General features: G+C 35.3%; 1 protein-coding gene across 1 annotated transcript; it reads right to left on the bottom strand.

Moving 5' to 3' along the window:
- Positions 1 to 1,438: 1,438 nt before the first annotated feature.
- On the bottom strand, positions 1,439 to 4,955 carry tmem26b (transmembrane protein 26b). Its single transcript, XM_026277152.1, has 6 exons — positions 4,673 to 4,955; positions 4,410 to 4,506; positions 4,128 to 4,211; positions 3,577 to 3,785; positions 2,102 to 2,181; positions 1,439 to 1,932 (listed from the first exon to the last, which is right to left on the bottom strand). Exons 1-6 carry the CDS (start codon positions 4,858 to 4,860, stop codon positions 1,679 to 1,681), a joined length of 912 nt encoding a protein of 303 aa, XP_026132937.1. The 5' UTR covers positions 4,861 to 4,955; the 3' UTR covers positions 1,439 to 1,678.
- Between the last annotated feature and the right edge of the window lie 11,375 nt (positions 4,956 to 16,330).

Raw genomic sequence — 16,330 nt, 5'->3', positions numbered from 1 at the left:
CAGACACTTGGATTGTTTTAAAAACGCTCTGTCCTCGAAGGTCAAAGTGACATACTTTCATAATGTGTTTTATGCTGCTTGTGCTTTTAGCCTGACCCTTGCTTGGCCTACAGTACATAGAATAATAAAATGCCTCATGTTCTCTAAGGCTTAATTTAACTGATCAAAAATACAGGATAAACTAAAATATGGATTGATAGAACTGCTCGTTGTAGTTAGGAATACAGAACATATTACATATTACATATTGCAAAGCATCTGTGGCAATATTGAGCTGCTACAGGGGTCAGTGTGCACAAACATGATCTGAATGGAAGGAGCCAGGAAACCAACCTCAGCATAAACGTCAGCATCATAATTTAACCCCACACTTAGATAAGCCACCAGCAAGTGTTGTGGTCTGATAAAGTAAGAAGCTCGACTCTTTGGCCACAGTCACTAAAGGTATGTTTGAAGAATACAGAAAAGCATGAGGAAGAAAAAACTAAACTGTTAAGTCGGATGGATGTATTTTGTGTTATGTATTATGTACTTTCATGTGTTCCTGTGGCTCAGTGGTAGAGTGTTGCATTAGCAGTGCAAAAGGTTGTGGGTTCGATTCCCAAGAAACACATACTGGTAAAATGTGTAGCCTGAATGCACTGTAAGTTGCTTTGGGTAAAAGCTTCTGATAAATGTAAATGAACTAAGCTCTGGGGTTGCAGATAAGTACTACAGGTCATTCTCAGATGTAAGGGGAAATAATGTATTCTGAAAGTTATAATATTTCACATCATATTGGATATTAGACTAAACAAAGACTCACGTTTTGAATGTTTCAATACGTTTTCAAACGAACTGAAATATTACTGTACATTCAGTGTATCACTAGTGAATATGCTAATATTGAAGAAAGCAAACCTAAACTCAATTAAAATCTGTTAAAACACTTGTCAGCCAGTGTTTGTAGATTCAGCCCCTTCCCTCAAAAATGCACAGCTGTGGGAAGAAAGGAGCAATGATACAGTGTTCTGTGTTCTAGCTTCTTGTAGGAAATTTTTGGGGAGGATGAAGTCCACATTGTCATCCACCAGGCTGCTGACGATACTCCAATCTATGAGGTGAAACCAGAGCAGAGCAAAGGTAGATCAAGAGTGTTGTTGGGTCAAAAAAAGGGGACTATTTAAAAGCTGGGACAAATTAAATTAATGAACATTTTTTTCTTGGAGCACCTGGGGGAACCGTCTAAATTGGACTATCTATTGCACATGAACTTGACTGTTTCTTGTATGAACTTCATCTTAGTGCCTTGATTCTGGGACTGTTGTTTGTGGCCTTAGCTCACTGAACTTGAATTCAGAAAAGCTGATAATCACCTAACAAGGACTGTCTGTAAAACAGGAACATGATGTGATTAGTGGATGTACCTGCAATAAATATACACACATATATTATCTGCACAAAAACCTTTATTGTGGTTGTGATTAATCGCGGTTATTCATTGCCCAGCACTATTAATGATATAACATATTGTACATGCATACATTATTTAATAAGCTGTCCTGTTACAATGAATCAAAATGATTAACACAATCAGACTTTTCACTGTGACTAGCACAGTGCCAGTTCTCAAAATAATGTTCACGTCTGCGAATCATCACTGCAGCTGAGTGACTGAACAAGATCCTGTTTGTACATGTCAAGGTTTGTTATCTTTCCAAATGGCCCACAGCCTGTAGATGTTAATCAACACTACTAGAAAGTTCTTAAGGGTAAAGAAGACCAGCATTTGATGAAACTCAGAGAAAGAAATCATAACTGCAAGTCGGACAACAAAGAAGGGGCCATCTTGAAGAAAAATGGTTCCCGCGATGTCCCATATATCTGTCCTGAACTTGGTAATGAGAGAGTCATCCTGGCTTTCACAGTAATCCTCAGGTTTGGTGTTCACCACTTGAGAGATGCCAATGAAAAACAAGAAAGAACTTTACAACAATGACTACAATTATATTGGCGTTCTTTGTTATGGTTTTGCATTCTTCAGGCTCTATATTTATAATTTAATGTTGTATTTTACTTAATATTTTTGTGTATGAAACAACCATTACACAAGAGTACAGACCTGAGAAATGCAGAGGAAACTGGAGCATGCTCAATGTCCAGACCGCGAGAATAACGCACACAAACTGTATACTTTCCTCCCTAGAACAAGGAACAGAATAAAGTGAAATATGATTTATTGTAAAACTACACAAAAATTTTATTTCACCTATATTTGGAAATAAACTGAAAGGCTTAGATTTTATACAAAATTACAATTATAGCCTGACATATGAAGTAGTAAATCGATTTTATTATTTAATAAAAATGTAAAAAAAATTATATTAAAAAAAACATTTGTGATTTTTGTTTGACAACCGTATGGAGCTCAGATTTAAGAAAAAAAAAAACTACATTTTATTTAGAAACCCAAGCTGAGCAAAAATATGCAATTCGCTGCCATTGCTGATATTAATATGGCCAAAAGGAAAGGTGAACTCCTGATAGTGTAACGAGGAGTCAGAGGCATTCAGATCCATGTGCAGAACTTAATTTGGAGAATGGTCGGACAGGCAGAAATCAGGAATGGCGTCAGGTATGTTAGGGGTAACCAGAATCGAAAACAGAACCAAGCAGAGATCAGGGCAGGCAGCAGAAAATCTGAGTCAAAATACACGATCCAAGATTAGACACGGGAATATCAAACACAGGGGAAAATGCTAGACAGGCTAAACAAGACTTTGCAGTGAGTGAAAGTGATTGTGGTGCTTATATGTGTGTGTAAATGAGGTGCAGGTGTAGCAAGGAAATTGTCTGATGAATGAGGTGCAGGTGTGGCAAGGAAATTGGCTGATGAATGAGGTGCAGGTGTGGCAATGTGATTGTGATGCAGTGACTCATGGGAGATGTAGTTCGGGTGTGGTGTAACAGTATGAGAGGAGCTAGTTTCCAACTGATGATATGGTGACATCTGGTGGTTGATGGGTGGAATGGTCCTGAGTGGAGTGCCCTCTACTGAAGGGCACTCCAGCTAATGATCATGACAGATAACTGTAAATCAGTAAGATCCTAATGAGAGTAAAGCAGGATACTTACATAACACTATATCTCCCAATAATTTGTCTTATTAAGATGGCTTTAAATGCTTAGCTTGTGATCAAAGCTTGAGATGAAATACAATGATAACTGAGAGGTGAACATAAGCATTCTTCAAAAGCCTGATGTATTATATGATGCTCAAATTTTTAAATGATTATTCTTTAAAAATAAATCAATAAATACATACATAAATAAACCCAAAATAAAAATCAAGTTATAGATTTCACAGCATAATGACATGCGCACCCCAATCTGAATGGGGACATTTTCAAATTATACTAAAAAGCCTTTTACTTGCTATAAACTATAAACTATCAATTAGACAGCAGAAAAACTATGTATCAAATATGATACAGGAGGATTTATAGGGTTAATAACTTAACAGAAACTCTGCTGAGAACTGGAATGTGACAATGTAGACTATGCAGTGCTTTTATTTTAGTCTCACACGACACTTACTCCACATCGGCGAGCGTCTCACTGATGAACTCGAGGATATCAGCAGCTGTGCCCACAAAGATGAGTAACAACTGCGATATTTCATCTCTGGTGACCCCTCCAGCGATCGGTAGCAGCCACTTCCCCACTATCAGCAGGATCAGGACGATTTGCTGAAGGGCCAGGATCCAGTCATTGGCACACACCGATGACAAAAACCTCAGAGGGTCCTAAAACACCACCACAAAGTGAGTATTCAGCTGTGAAGTGTTGCTCTCTGGAAGAGCTGAAGTCACACTTACATAAAGCGTGTCCTGTAAATCTCATACAGTATGTGAAGGTGTGGTAACTTCTGAAAAAATAACAGTATGCACGACCATGAACGCAGGTCTTGTTTGTACTGAGGGCTGAACCAACATTTGTATTTACAAATCGCCCTAGCTAGACGTTGTTTTTAGAGGAAAAACAGAGTGAATATATGTCTGAAAGGCTCGGGTCTTCTTTCAGAGATTACTGTAGTCTACTTCCATGGAAAATGTCTGTAACCAGTATGAATGACAAATAGGCAGTACCTTTTCACTCACGCTTCCATTGGTCAAATTTCTCCATTCGTCAATAAATGCTTGGATGCTTTTAGATGAATCCAGATTAGTACACTGCAATAATTAGCATATCATTTTTGTTATATGAGACATTAATTCTGAAATATAATGCATTAGGCATTGGCTTTGGGATTCACAGGTTTTAATTTGTCTAATGTTTTCAGGGCAGCATGAAATGTATTTGCACAGAGAGAATCTAAAATGTATTTATGAAAAGCAAATTAATCTACAATTACTTTCATTTACTATTACCTTAATATCACTTGATTTGTTTTTCTGATGGTGCAACTCAAGGATCCATATGGTTGGTATAATGCTGATGAGGAAAAACAATATCGCTGGAGAAAACCTGAAGATCAGAGTTTGAGTCACTTAGCATATCTTGCACTGCCAAATTTCACACAAGTAGGCTATTTAAGTAACACTAGATGATATTTTAGGATGTTGACCCCAGAGAAGGTTCAGCTTGGCTCTCGAAATTCTTATGTTTGCAAAAATAAATGTTGATGACTTACCATTTGTAATCCTTCCCTTTTCTTCTTCTCAGAGTTAAAATCATTTCAGCCACGAGAGGTAGATAGAGGATGGTCAGAAACCAGTATAAATTATTATTTTTAACCCATGTCACCCTCCATACACCAATGAGAGAAACTAAAATAAACAACGCTCTAGTGACTACAGCGCAGATGAATTTGATAAGCATGATGTCTTTCAGAGTTTTAGGCTGATTAATGAAGCCAGGAAAGTTGTGGTTTTCACTCTGTGCCCCTCTCGAGACTGAATAAACGAAAGCTCATTTTACATTTTTTTTCTTCCCACCTTTCAGATCACTGGGGCGGGACTGCTATTCTGAATACCTAACCATGTTATTATTATGTATTCTTTTTCTCCTCTGGGAAAGAGAAATAAAAAGTATTCTGATCTATCCACAGGAATTGTTAAAATTATGTTTTGGTAGCATATAGGTTTCAGTGATTAGGGTATGTTTTGTTAAAGTGTAGGATACAACTTTTGACTGAAACCTTTATCAGTATTTTATTATCATAAATCAATTGTGAGGTGCATTGAGGTCCAAATGTTTATCAGACAGATTTGAATGATTTGATCGAACCAAATTGTAAACCAGTCTTTTATCAGCCATACTTCTGTTATGGAGTGATAGACTGAATCTGTGAGTGGTTCAAAACATGTTGAAACATATTGCTTTCCAATGCAACTCAGAACTGGCTTTTTCTAATTAAACGAATATGGGAAATGTAAACACCCCCCAACCCCCCCCCCCCCCCCCACACACACACACAAACTCACACAAAAACACAAACCTTGCATCACAAGAAGTGACTATCAAAACAATTTTTGGAGCTTAACTGAAAATTATTTTTATTAGGTTTACTGTCCAGATGGAAACTTTGGAATGATTTTCCCCCATCCCTAACATTTGAAAACATCATAGCCTAACAGCTTGCTTAATCTAGTAAGGTTTATTTAGAATTGTGAAAAAATATATAGAATTGTAACGTACAAAATCTGAATAGCCTATGTGAGTTTTAATAATAAACGTTTTAATCAAAATTGAGCTCAAACTTTTTATACCAAGCAATGTGTATTGTGGATCTTCTGTTAGATTTGATTGCTTCTCATCCTCATTTGTCACTTTGGATAAAAGCGTCTGCTGAATAACTAAATGTAAATTTAATTACTGTAGTTAGCCTACTCTGTTCTGAAAATTCAAATCAATTCGTTTTTCCTATTTTGCTGTAACTAGTTGCTTGAATAAAAATATTTGAACTTAAAAATTACCTCACGTTAGCATCAGGTAGCTAGTTAGCTAGCCAGTTAGCATCAACCAAACCCTAACAATATTTTTCAAATAGGCTATTATTATTTTGTTATTCATAATTATTAATTATATTATTTTTATTTTAAACTAAAACTGCCTGTTCTCTGCAAATCATTGTGTAGCCTAAAGGCAGTCGCACACCGGACGAGAAGCGCCCCATCGTGCACATTCTATACCAGATGTGCCAAATCAAGTTGAATCAAACTTAATGCCAAATCAAGTTCTGAGCAGCAAGATGAATGAGTTTTAATTAATTTGTTATTATTATTTTTAATATATTATTTCAATAGCTGAGTTTTGAATGTTAATTAATGAAAATAATCTGTTATAATTTAGTCTAGATTATCACTAGCATTCTAGATTGCCATTTATCAACAGTTTTTTATTATTATAAGCAATTTCAACATTTCTAATAGACTGGGGGTATTTTACCCAACCTGTGGGACAAAATGCCATCTTTGTAATTTAAGTTTTGTTAAATATGTAATAACATGAACACTTTGGCCATTTTTCATACTTTGTTTATAAAATAAGATAACTATTCCGAACACATTTAACTTTTTTTAATGATAAAATTTGAAATGAGTTAGTGAATCGGTTATTGGTATGCAATTAAATCTCAATCTCAAATGTTATTATTGACATCAGATCAAATACAGAAGTACCTATAAATATCCTAATGCAAAAGATATTATATATAACATATTTTATATAATTTACCAGTCCTGATGTGCAATTATACTATAAATTGTCACAATAGATTTATTAAATTAAAATTTATGCATTTAGCAGATGCTTTTATCTAAAGCGACTTACAGTGCATACAGGCTATCAATTTCTACATGTCATGTGTTCCCATGGAATCGAACCCCCAACCTTGCGCTTGCTAACGCAGTGCTCTACCAGTTGAGCTACAGGAACACTTTTCTTTGTATGATATGCCTATGATCATATATATGATTTATATGTTTATGTTTATAATGTCCATACAACTTGTTTTCAACAACACTCAGTGTCTGCAAAGCTACCAAGCACACAGCTATACTGTAAAATATTGTTAAAATTAATTATTATAAAATACCATTCAAATTAACTAAGGGATAAGATAGATATCTTTTTAATTTTAATTAAAGTAATGAAAGTGTATATTCTATTAATAATATTATCTCATATTCTAGGAAGTGAATATATCTTTTCCTCAGTGGGAACTTCTAAAGCAAGGCCAATTATATATTCTTCTCAATCTGTCTGTGGACCAAGTGCAGTTATAAGTTTATGAAGTATTGGCTCTTTAAAAACATTAATCATATGCACATGTGTCACAGCAAAACAGCTACTGTTTGGTTATACTGTCATTATTAAATAATACACAATGTTTTTTTCATATCTAATTTACATATATAATGACTTTTATAATATATTGAATGTCTTGCTTTTTAAGACAGTTTGAGGATATACTGAATTTCAACACACACAATGCCTTTGCATTTTATTTCAGACAAACAGTCATCATTTCCTGATAATTTCAAGGCATTTACCCAAACAGTACTTGCCACCAGACAATCTCCATCAACGGATCCCAAAGCCAGCTTTTTATTCACCACCAATCAAATCAAAGCCATCACAGATTATTTCAAGTCCAGGTATGCCTCATAATGTCACATCCGTCCTTTAATTACATTCCTCATAAATACATATGATTATGCTCAAGTGCATGCTTAATTGTTGAATATGCATAAGGTCATTTTCAACCCATCGCACATTATTAATTGATGCAAGGTGCTGCTTTGCTATTAGACAGCCGGCAGCAAGCAACTAGAATCCTTTTATGCCCTTCATAATAAATGTTATGCATAATTCATATAGCAATGGATTGTGAAGCTTGCAGACTACTGTGGCGCATAACAAGCTGCATGGAAATCATCCATCTTTTAGAAAGCAAAAGGAGAAAACACTGATGCACAGTGCTGAAAAATGACACACAGTATATGTATTATAGCTGAACACGATTGATTTCTCTGCTTAGCCCTTAGTAGCGCAGACTGCTTGTTAGTGCTTTAGTTTAATTCATCTTCAGTCTCCTTAACTTAGCATGTTCATTTGAAATATTAATATAAATGTTTTGCCTTTTTTTAAAAAAGAGTTATTATTCATGGAACAGCATGAAACATTGAATTTTTAATGCGGTATTACCATTTGAGGCACAAATCACAGTAACATAAAAAGGGATTATAATCAAACATCTTCAGCAGTGACCATAATTACACTCTTGCAAATTGCTGGCACATCAAGGGTTTTACTGATATATTTTTGTAGGCCAAAACCCGGAAATTAGAATTGTAGTATTTCTGGTTCCATCATCCTGATTGTCCCTTGAAATACGGTCTTTGGTTATCATAAGCTCAAGATATTTTCTTGTTTATTCTATAACATAAAATGCATCAGTAATGCACCACTGGGATCTTTTTAAAGCTTGTCTTGAAAGAGGTGGTTGCTCACAAATGGCTAAATGGGACTGCAGAGGTTGTTTGGGACATTAATCATCATTACGCAAACAGATGAAGTCATCTCACTATTCTACTTTTGCATCCCCATTGATCATAATCTCTTGCAAACTATTCTAACTCAAACTTTCAAGGATTTCTTTCTCTTTTTCAAACTGAAAGAGTTGTTGGAAGCTTAATGTGTTGACATAAAATTGTGTGTAGTTTGTTTATAACCTACGTTTCAATTTTTGCATTTAGGCTAAATGTTGTGAAGGTCATCAAAATAAGAATCATACACTTTTGTTGGCCACAGACCTTATTTTCTTAAATAATCCCAAATCTAGTCGAGAGATCCTATTGGGGTTTTGTTAGGTGATGCAAACTTCTGGGTTGGCCTACAAAAACATGTAATCACTGCACCGTTCAATATTGTCCACATCTGTGACATTATTACAGGTTCTCATGCATTCTTCATACCATATAAACAGTCTTTTTCAGCTACATGAATTACTGTTCACTCATAGCAGAGAGAAGCAGCTCCTGAAAACAGAAGTAAGATTCAGATTTAACATGTCATTTCAAAATGTTTTGTCATTATTGTTGTGTTATGTTGTGAAAAATGTCAATAATTAGTAAATAACAAATATTGATCGGTTGTAAGTCGATCAATAGTTTCTGTGGCTTGGTGATAGAGTATTGCGTTAGCGGCGCAAAAGGTTGTGGGTTCAATTCCCAGGTAACACACATACTGGTTAAAATAAATAAATGTATAGCCTGAATGCACTGTAAGTTGCTTTGGATAAAAGCGTCTGCTAAATGCATAAAAATTTGAGTTGCTTTGCATAGAAGTCTTTGCTAAATGTGTAAATCTAAACTTAAATGTAATCTGAAAAACTTGAAAAATATCGCTTATTATGGACTACTATATGATTTTATTATACTTTCTGTCATTTTTGGAGCTCGGTAGGGTGTTAGGTAAACATGTTTTTAACGTTATACATGTTTTTCATTATATGGAAAACAAACATTTTACTATGTTTTTCAAGAAGAAAGGAAATTGAACAGGTTTGAAACACTGTGCGTGTAAGTAAATAATGATATAATAATATTTAATGTTTTTTTGTATTATGTCATTGCTCCTTGCCTAACAGTTGCATCGAGACAACGGTGATGTTAAATCAACATATCTGAGTGCATTGTTTAGTCTAAATCACTAGTTCAGTCATGTTATTCAGAGCTTGCTAAATTGTTTATACATTCCACAGTACAAATGCTGCATTCATAATCAGTCAACCGTGCAGTGCAGTGTTCACTGATCTTTTCATCAACTCCAAAACAGTACCTGTAGTATGGCTGTACACTGTGAAATATGATATAAGATAGGCGGGAAAATACTGGTTACACCAGTCAAACCATTTACCATGACATTTGCCCCAATAAACTCCAAAATTTTATGACTTGTTAATAATAAGGAAGGTAGCTGTTAAGTTTAGGTATTGTTTAGGATTAGAATTAGAATATTGTCATGTAGAATATGTGCTTTAAGTAGTACTAATAAACGACCAATATGTTAGCATGCTAGCATGCATGCTAATAAGCAACTAGTTAATAGTGTGAATTGGTCCCTATAATAAAGTGTTACCAAAATACTTAGATAAATAATTTGTTTTGCTCAGTTACTATTAAATAACTTTCAACATTCACAACGCTATCTATTATGATATACTCAAACAAGCATATTCAAATAATTTTGATTAATACAGTTTTTTTTCTTTTCAGATAAGCCCTGTTTAAAGGGATATTTCACCATGATTTATTCACCATGACAAGGGTTTGAAATGACCAATTTGGCTACCAAGTTATTCGCTAATTCAGAAAATCTACTATCAAAAACAAACCAGGTGATCACATCATTGCTTAAATTTATAAATGATTATTATCAACGCTGATTCTGATTTGTGGAATGGCTTTTATTTTTATGCCAGTGCACTGTTTGCAGGCTACATATATAAAAAATACATTAATGTGGTACTCTGGTTTCTATTCTTTGACTGAACGTCCATTCAACCAATAGGGTTGTGAAGTCATTGTAAAATGTGACCCCAGTGATGTAATCGCAATTTTATGAAATGATGGGAAAGCTTTTTTTTTTTTTTTTTTTTTACAAATTCTGTGAAACTTCACATCAGTTTCCTAATGATTTCCTCACAGGACTGTTCATGTCCATTCATGTCTCCTCTGTTGTGCTCCATTGAGGGAAACACTTATGCGGTTTGTCGGGTTGTTTTTCTCTGTGAATTTCAACTTGAGTGCAAAATCTGCCTCCCATCTGATTTGCTCATCCATAATTAACACGTAATGATCGTGCATGCTCTGAGTACACTTTTAAAACGTCAAAGCAGAGAAATATAACCAATCATTTGATTATGCATTTCTGCATGCAGGGTACATCTGTATATCTGGGATCTGTAAATGTAGAATATAAAGGCACAGATTTGTTTAGCGTCTGAATAGTGCTTTATGCTGTAGCATACAAATAATGTGAGCTGCAGTTGAGCATCATACAGTGAACAGAGATCAAAAACAAAATCTAGGTCACTGATACAATGGCACCGAACACCACGGAACAATATTTTATTTCTTTTGAAACGAACTTCAAAGCGCATTTTGAATATTAACGTACTTGTTTTTTCCCCCCTTGAATTAGAACCAGTGTATTGCATCAAGATGTTTTATGAATTACACTAAAGCAAAACAGGACAATGAATTGCAGCAGGCATTCTATTTTAACCCCTATTAAAATGATACTGTTGTCGTTAATTTGTTTATTGCTTGAGATGGAACACGCATGAATCATGTCATTGGGAATAATGGGAAACAATGCAGTAATGAAAAAGAATTGTTCTACTCTCCTGCTTCAATTTGGCATTGTAATTATGTTCGGCACACAAACCGCAAGACTCTTTGTTTTAGTTAGTGTACTAGTTTTGGATTCTGGGTTAAGGGTCTCCTGCCAAATGAACAGTAAAATGATCAGATACACCACACAAAATAAAGACACAAGAAAGCTGCAGTGCTCTCTGAAGTACTTGTTTTATTTTTACATAATGACTTCCTGAATATACACTATACCACAATTATAAGACTACTCACCAAATAAATGGTAAAATAGAATAAAAAAATAGGTAAAATATCGATGACATTGATATCTGTGTTAGGCCTTGAAACAGTTTTAATGGTATAGTCGACCACTCATCTCAAAATAAGTCAACAAGAACACCCTGCTTTAGGGCTACGATTGATGTTGGGTATAATGCATTACTAAGTTATTAATTACTGTGATTTAAATATTTTTCCTTAAACTGTAGAAGCAAGGAATTATTCTTATTTTTCTATCTAATTTAATTACATTTAATACTGTATAGTCTTTAGAACAGTTCTATATAAAACAGTGGATTTAATTTAACCATAAAAGAACACCCAATGTAAAAATGCATGTTTTTAAAGTAACCTTCTCTCTTTAAATACTTTGTTCAAGAATATTTTATTAAATTTTTAGAATAACTATTTGAAAGTATTAAAAGAATAGTTTCATGTCTATTCTTGTATGTTGATGGCGGTGCGTCCACACGGAGTGGCTTCTCTCTGTCCTGTCAGTTTTTTTTTGTCTTGTGAGTCGCAGGGTTTTTGAACGTCGTCGTCGCGTCTTCCTGTCTGTAAGCGCAAATACAATCGCGAGTTTCTGCTCGATGTCGAATGAATAGGAAAACAAAGTAACGTGTGTTACTTACTTGAAAAAGTAATTAAGATATTTCATTTAAAATTTTAAAGTAATGCCCTTCTTTACCAGTTACTTAAAAAATTAATCTACTGTAGTTACATAACTTGCGTTACTTGTAATGTGTTACCCCATCCTGATCTCACAGCAATTCATACGTATTTAAGAGCTGGCTAATTCGTATGAATTTGTACGAATGACCTACACCTAACCCCTACACCTAATGTATATATTTATATTATATAAACATTTATTTAATATACAAATATAACATATTTTTCATAAATATATATATATGCATGTGTGTGTATTTATATATACATAATAAATATACACTGTACACACACATATATTATGTAAACACAAACTTTTATTTTGGCAGCGATTAATCACGATTAATCATTTGACACAAAAAAATAAATAAAAAAATAGAACTAAAAAAGCGTGTACAATCTGAACATATTATATTTATACTTCATAACTGTACATGTATAAACTTGTTAAATCATCTAAACCAACAACATGTATGTTAGACCCTATACCATCTAAGCTCCTAAAAGAGGTGCTTCCAGAAGTCAAAGATCCTCTTCTGACTATTATTAATTCCTCATTGTCATTGCTATATGTCCCCAAAACCTTCAAACTGGCTGTTATTATGTATCATCAAAAAACCACAACTTGACCCCAAAGAACTAGTTAATTATAGACCAATCTCGAATCTCCCTTTTGTGTCCAAGATACTAGAGCAGGTGGTATCCTCACAATTATATTCCTTCTTAGAGAAAAATGGTATATGTGAGGATTTCCAGTCAGGATTTAAACCGTATCATAGTACTGAGACTGCTCTCCTTAGAGTTACAAATGATCTGCTCTTATCATCTGATCTCTCTATTAGTATTATTGGATCTTAGTGCTGCGTTTGACACAATTGACCACAACATTCTTTTGCATAGACTTGAACACTTTGATGGCATTAATGGAAGTGCATTAGCATGGTTTAAATCGTACTTATATGACCGCCATCAGTTCGTAGCAGTGAATGAAGATGTATCATATCGATCACAAGTGCAGTATGGAGTACCTCAAGGCTCAGTACTAGGGCCGCTACTCTTCACGCTTTATATGTTACCCTTGGGAGATATCATCAGGAAACATGGTGTTAGCTTTCACTGTTATGCTGATGATACTCAGCTCTATATTTCTTCGCGGCCCGGTAAAACACACCAATTTGAAGAACTTATGGAATGCATAGTCGATATAAAAAACTTTATGACGAGTAATTTCTTACTGCTAAATTCTGAAAAAACAGAGGTGTTAATTAAAGGACCTAAAAACTCTGCATGTAATAACCTAGAACACTGTCTAAGACTTGATGCTTGCTCTGTCAATTCTTCATCATCAGTTAGGAACCTAGGTGTGCTATTTGATCACAATCTTTTCTTAGAAAGCCACGTTTCTAGCATTTGTAAAACTGCATGTTTCCATCTCAAAAATATATATAAATTACGGCCTATGCTCTCAATGTCAAATGCAGAAATGTTAATCCATGCATTTATGACCTCAAGGTTAGATTATTGTAATGCATTATTGGGTGGTTGTTCTGCACGCTTAGTAAACAAACTACAGCTAGTCCAAAATGCAGCAGCAAGAGTTACTTACTAGAACCAGGAAGTATGACCATATTAACCCAGTCCTGTCCACACTGCACTGGCTCCCTACCAAACATCGTATAGATTTTAAAATATTGCTTATTACTTATAAAGCCCTGAATGGTTTAGCAACTCAGTATTTGAATGAGCTCCTTTTACATTATACTCCTCTACGTCCGCTACGTTCTCAAAACTCCTTCCTTTTCCTATTTGGCGCCTAAACTCTGGAATAACCTACCTAACATTGTTCGGGAGGCAGACACACTCTTGCAGTTTAAATCTAGATTAAAGACCCATCTCTTTAACCTGGCATACACATAACATACTAATATGCTTTTAATATCCAAATCCGTTGAAGGATTTTTAGGCTGCATTAATTAGGTAAACCGGAACCGGAAACACTTCCCATAACACCCTATGTACTTGCTACATCATTAGAAGAATGGCATCTACGCTAATATTTGTCTGTTTCTCTCTTATTCCGAGGTCACCGTAGCCACCAGATCCAGTCTGTATCCAGATCAGAGGGTCACTGCAGTCACCCGGATCCAGTACGTATCCAGACCAGATGGTGGATCAGCACCTAGAAAGGACCTCTACTGCCCTGAAAGACAGCGGAGACCAGGACAACTAGAGCCCAGATACAGATCCCCTGTAAAGACCTTGTCTCAGAGGAACACCAGGACAAGACCACAGGAAACCAATGATTCTTCTGCACAATCTGACTTTGCTGCAGCCTGGAATTGAACTGCTGGTTTCGTCTGGTCAGAGGAGAACTGACCCCCCAACTGAGCCTGGTTTCTCCCAAGGTATTTTTCTGCATTCTGTCACCGATGGAGTTTCGGTTCCTTGCCGCTGTCGCCTCTGGCTTGCTTAGTTGGGTTCACATAATTTACAGCGATATCATTGACTTGGTTGCAAATGATTGCACAGACACTATTTAAACTGAACTGAGATGATGAAATCACTGAATTCAATGATGAACTGCCTTTAACTATCATTTTGCATTATTGACATACTGTTTTCCTAATGAATGTTGTCCAGTTGCTTTGACGCAATGTATTTTGTTTAAAGCGCTATATAAATAAAGGTGACTTGACTTGACTTGACTTCATTACATAAGTCCCTTTACTGACACTGCTTCAATAAAAAATACAATTACTTGTGTAACATTTAGCATCTTATACTTGTTCTAAGAAAAATGTGCTCGTTCACTGAAGTCTGTGTGAAGTTTAACTGAAAAAATCCTTGCTCAGGACAAGTTTGGTGACGAACTCTGTATCCTCCACTGTTTTGGAGATGGATTTTGTCCATAGAAATACATTATTCACTATAAATATTATCACCACTCACTACAATGAAGCGACGTGACTGAATAATGTTTTCGATATCATGCTGCTGCAGATCTACTCTGCTTCCTATCAGGACCACGTTGGTTTTATTTTTAAATCATTCAAATAATGTTACAGGAAATAATCTTCAGGGAGATGGGTCTTTTGTTACAGACATGCATCGAGGTGATCGACCCCGCTGAGTTTAGAAGGCATGCCTGCTGATCTGTACTTCCATTACATGGCTCCCCCACGTGTTCAAACGCCTGAGCAGGTAAAATGTTTCCTTTCCCTTCCAGCCCAGTACTTGCTGTAATAATGGCTGATCTATCCAAAACCGTTCTAAAGTGTTTGGCTCGCAGTAAACTATTGTATTCTTTTTGTGGTTCAGACTGTGCTTGGAAATACCCTTTCAGGGAAGATGCGTTTCACATGTGTCTCATTTTCAGAGGAAACACAAATCTGCTTCCAAGTATGACTAACACTTTTCCTTAACAGACACTGCACTGTACAGCTGGTGAACATAGACTGTACTGAGCAGAGGGAATCGTATCTTCTAGTATATTATGTAAGGATTACATCACAGTGCACTTTCTATCTTTACATTTTGTTTTCAGTTCCTGCGTTCAATTTGTGCGTTCATGTATTTTAATGATTTATTTGTTGAGGGCAGGAAAAAAATGAATGTAGTATAAATACTGTATATAAAAATGTCTACACATTTCACATTAAAAGAGATGTATCGGTTCAACTTTCCCACACATTTTCTAGTGGAAAATCTTGAAATATTGCAAAAAAACTCATTAAAAAAAGAATCAGATCCTTAAAAGTTCCTGTGTCAATATACATTTCTCTAGTTCCCAGCATTAAAGTCAACAGATCATCAAAACTGACCCTGCTTTGCACAGTTCATCGGTGCATATTATTGCAAAGAAAAAAAAAAAGTAATAACTTCCAGCTTCTAAAAACAGACTTTCTTATTCCAGGGGCATCACAAATCCCTCTCCCATCCAATATGTAATGCCCAGTTTTCATGATTCAGTCCATTCCTGGTGTTTAAATCAAGTTCCATCCAGCATATTATTTTGT

This window comes from Carassius auratus, chromosome 12 (assembly GCF_003368295.1).
Source record: "Carassius auratus strain Wakin chromosome 12, ASM336829v1, whole genome shotgun sequence".
Lineage (NCBI taxonomy): Eukaryota > Metazoa > Chordata > Actinopteri > Cypriniformes > Cyprinidae > Carassius > Carassius auratus.
This window is presented reverse-complemented; position numbering and strand designations above follow the sequence as displayed.

Excerpts from the sequence above, each read along its gene's own strand:
- tmem26b (XM_026277152.1), bottom strand. The coding sequence starts at position 4,860 with ATGCTTATCAAATTCATCTGCGCTGTAGTCACTAGAGCGTTGTTTATT. Across the intron at positions 4,507-4,672 it reads AAAGGGAAGGATTACAAATG|GTTTTCTCCAGCGATATTGT; the intron begins GTAAGTCATCAA and ends TCTGATCTTCAG. Across the intron at positions 1,933-2,101 it reads GTTTCCTCTGCATTTCTCAG|TGGTGAACACCAAACCTGAG; the intron begins GTCTGTACTCTT and ends GCATCTCTCAAG.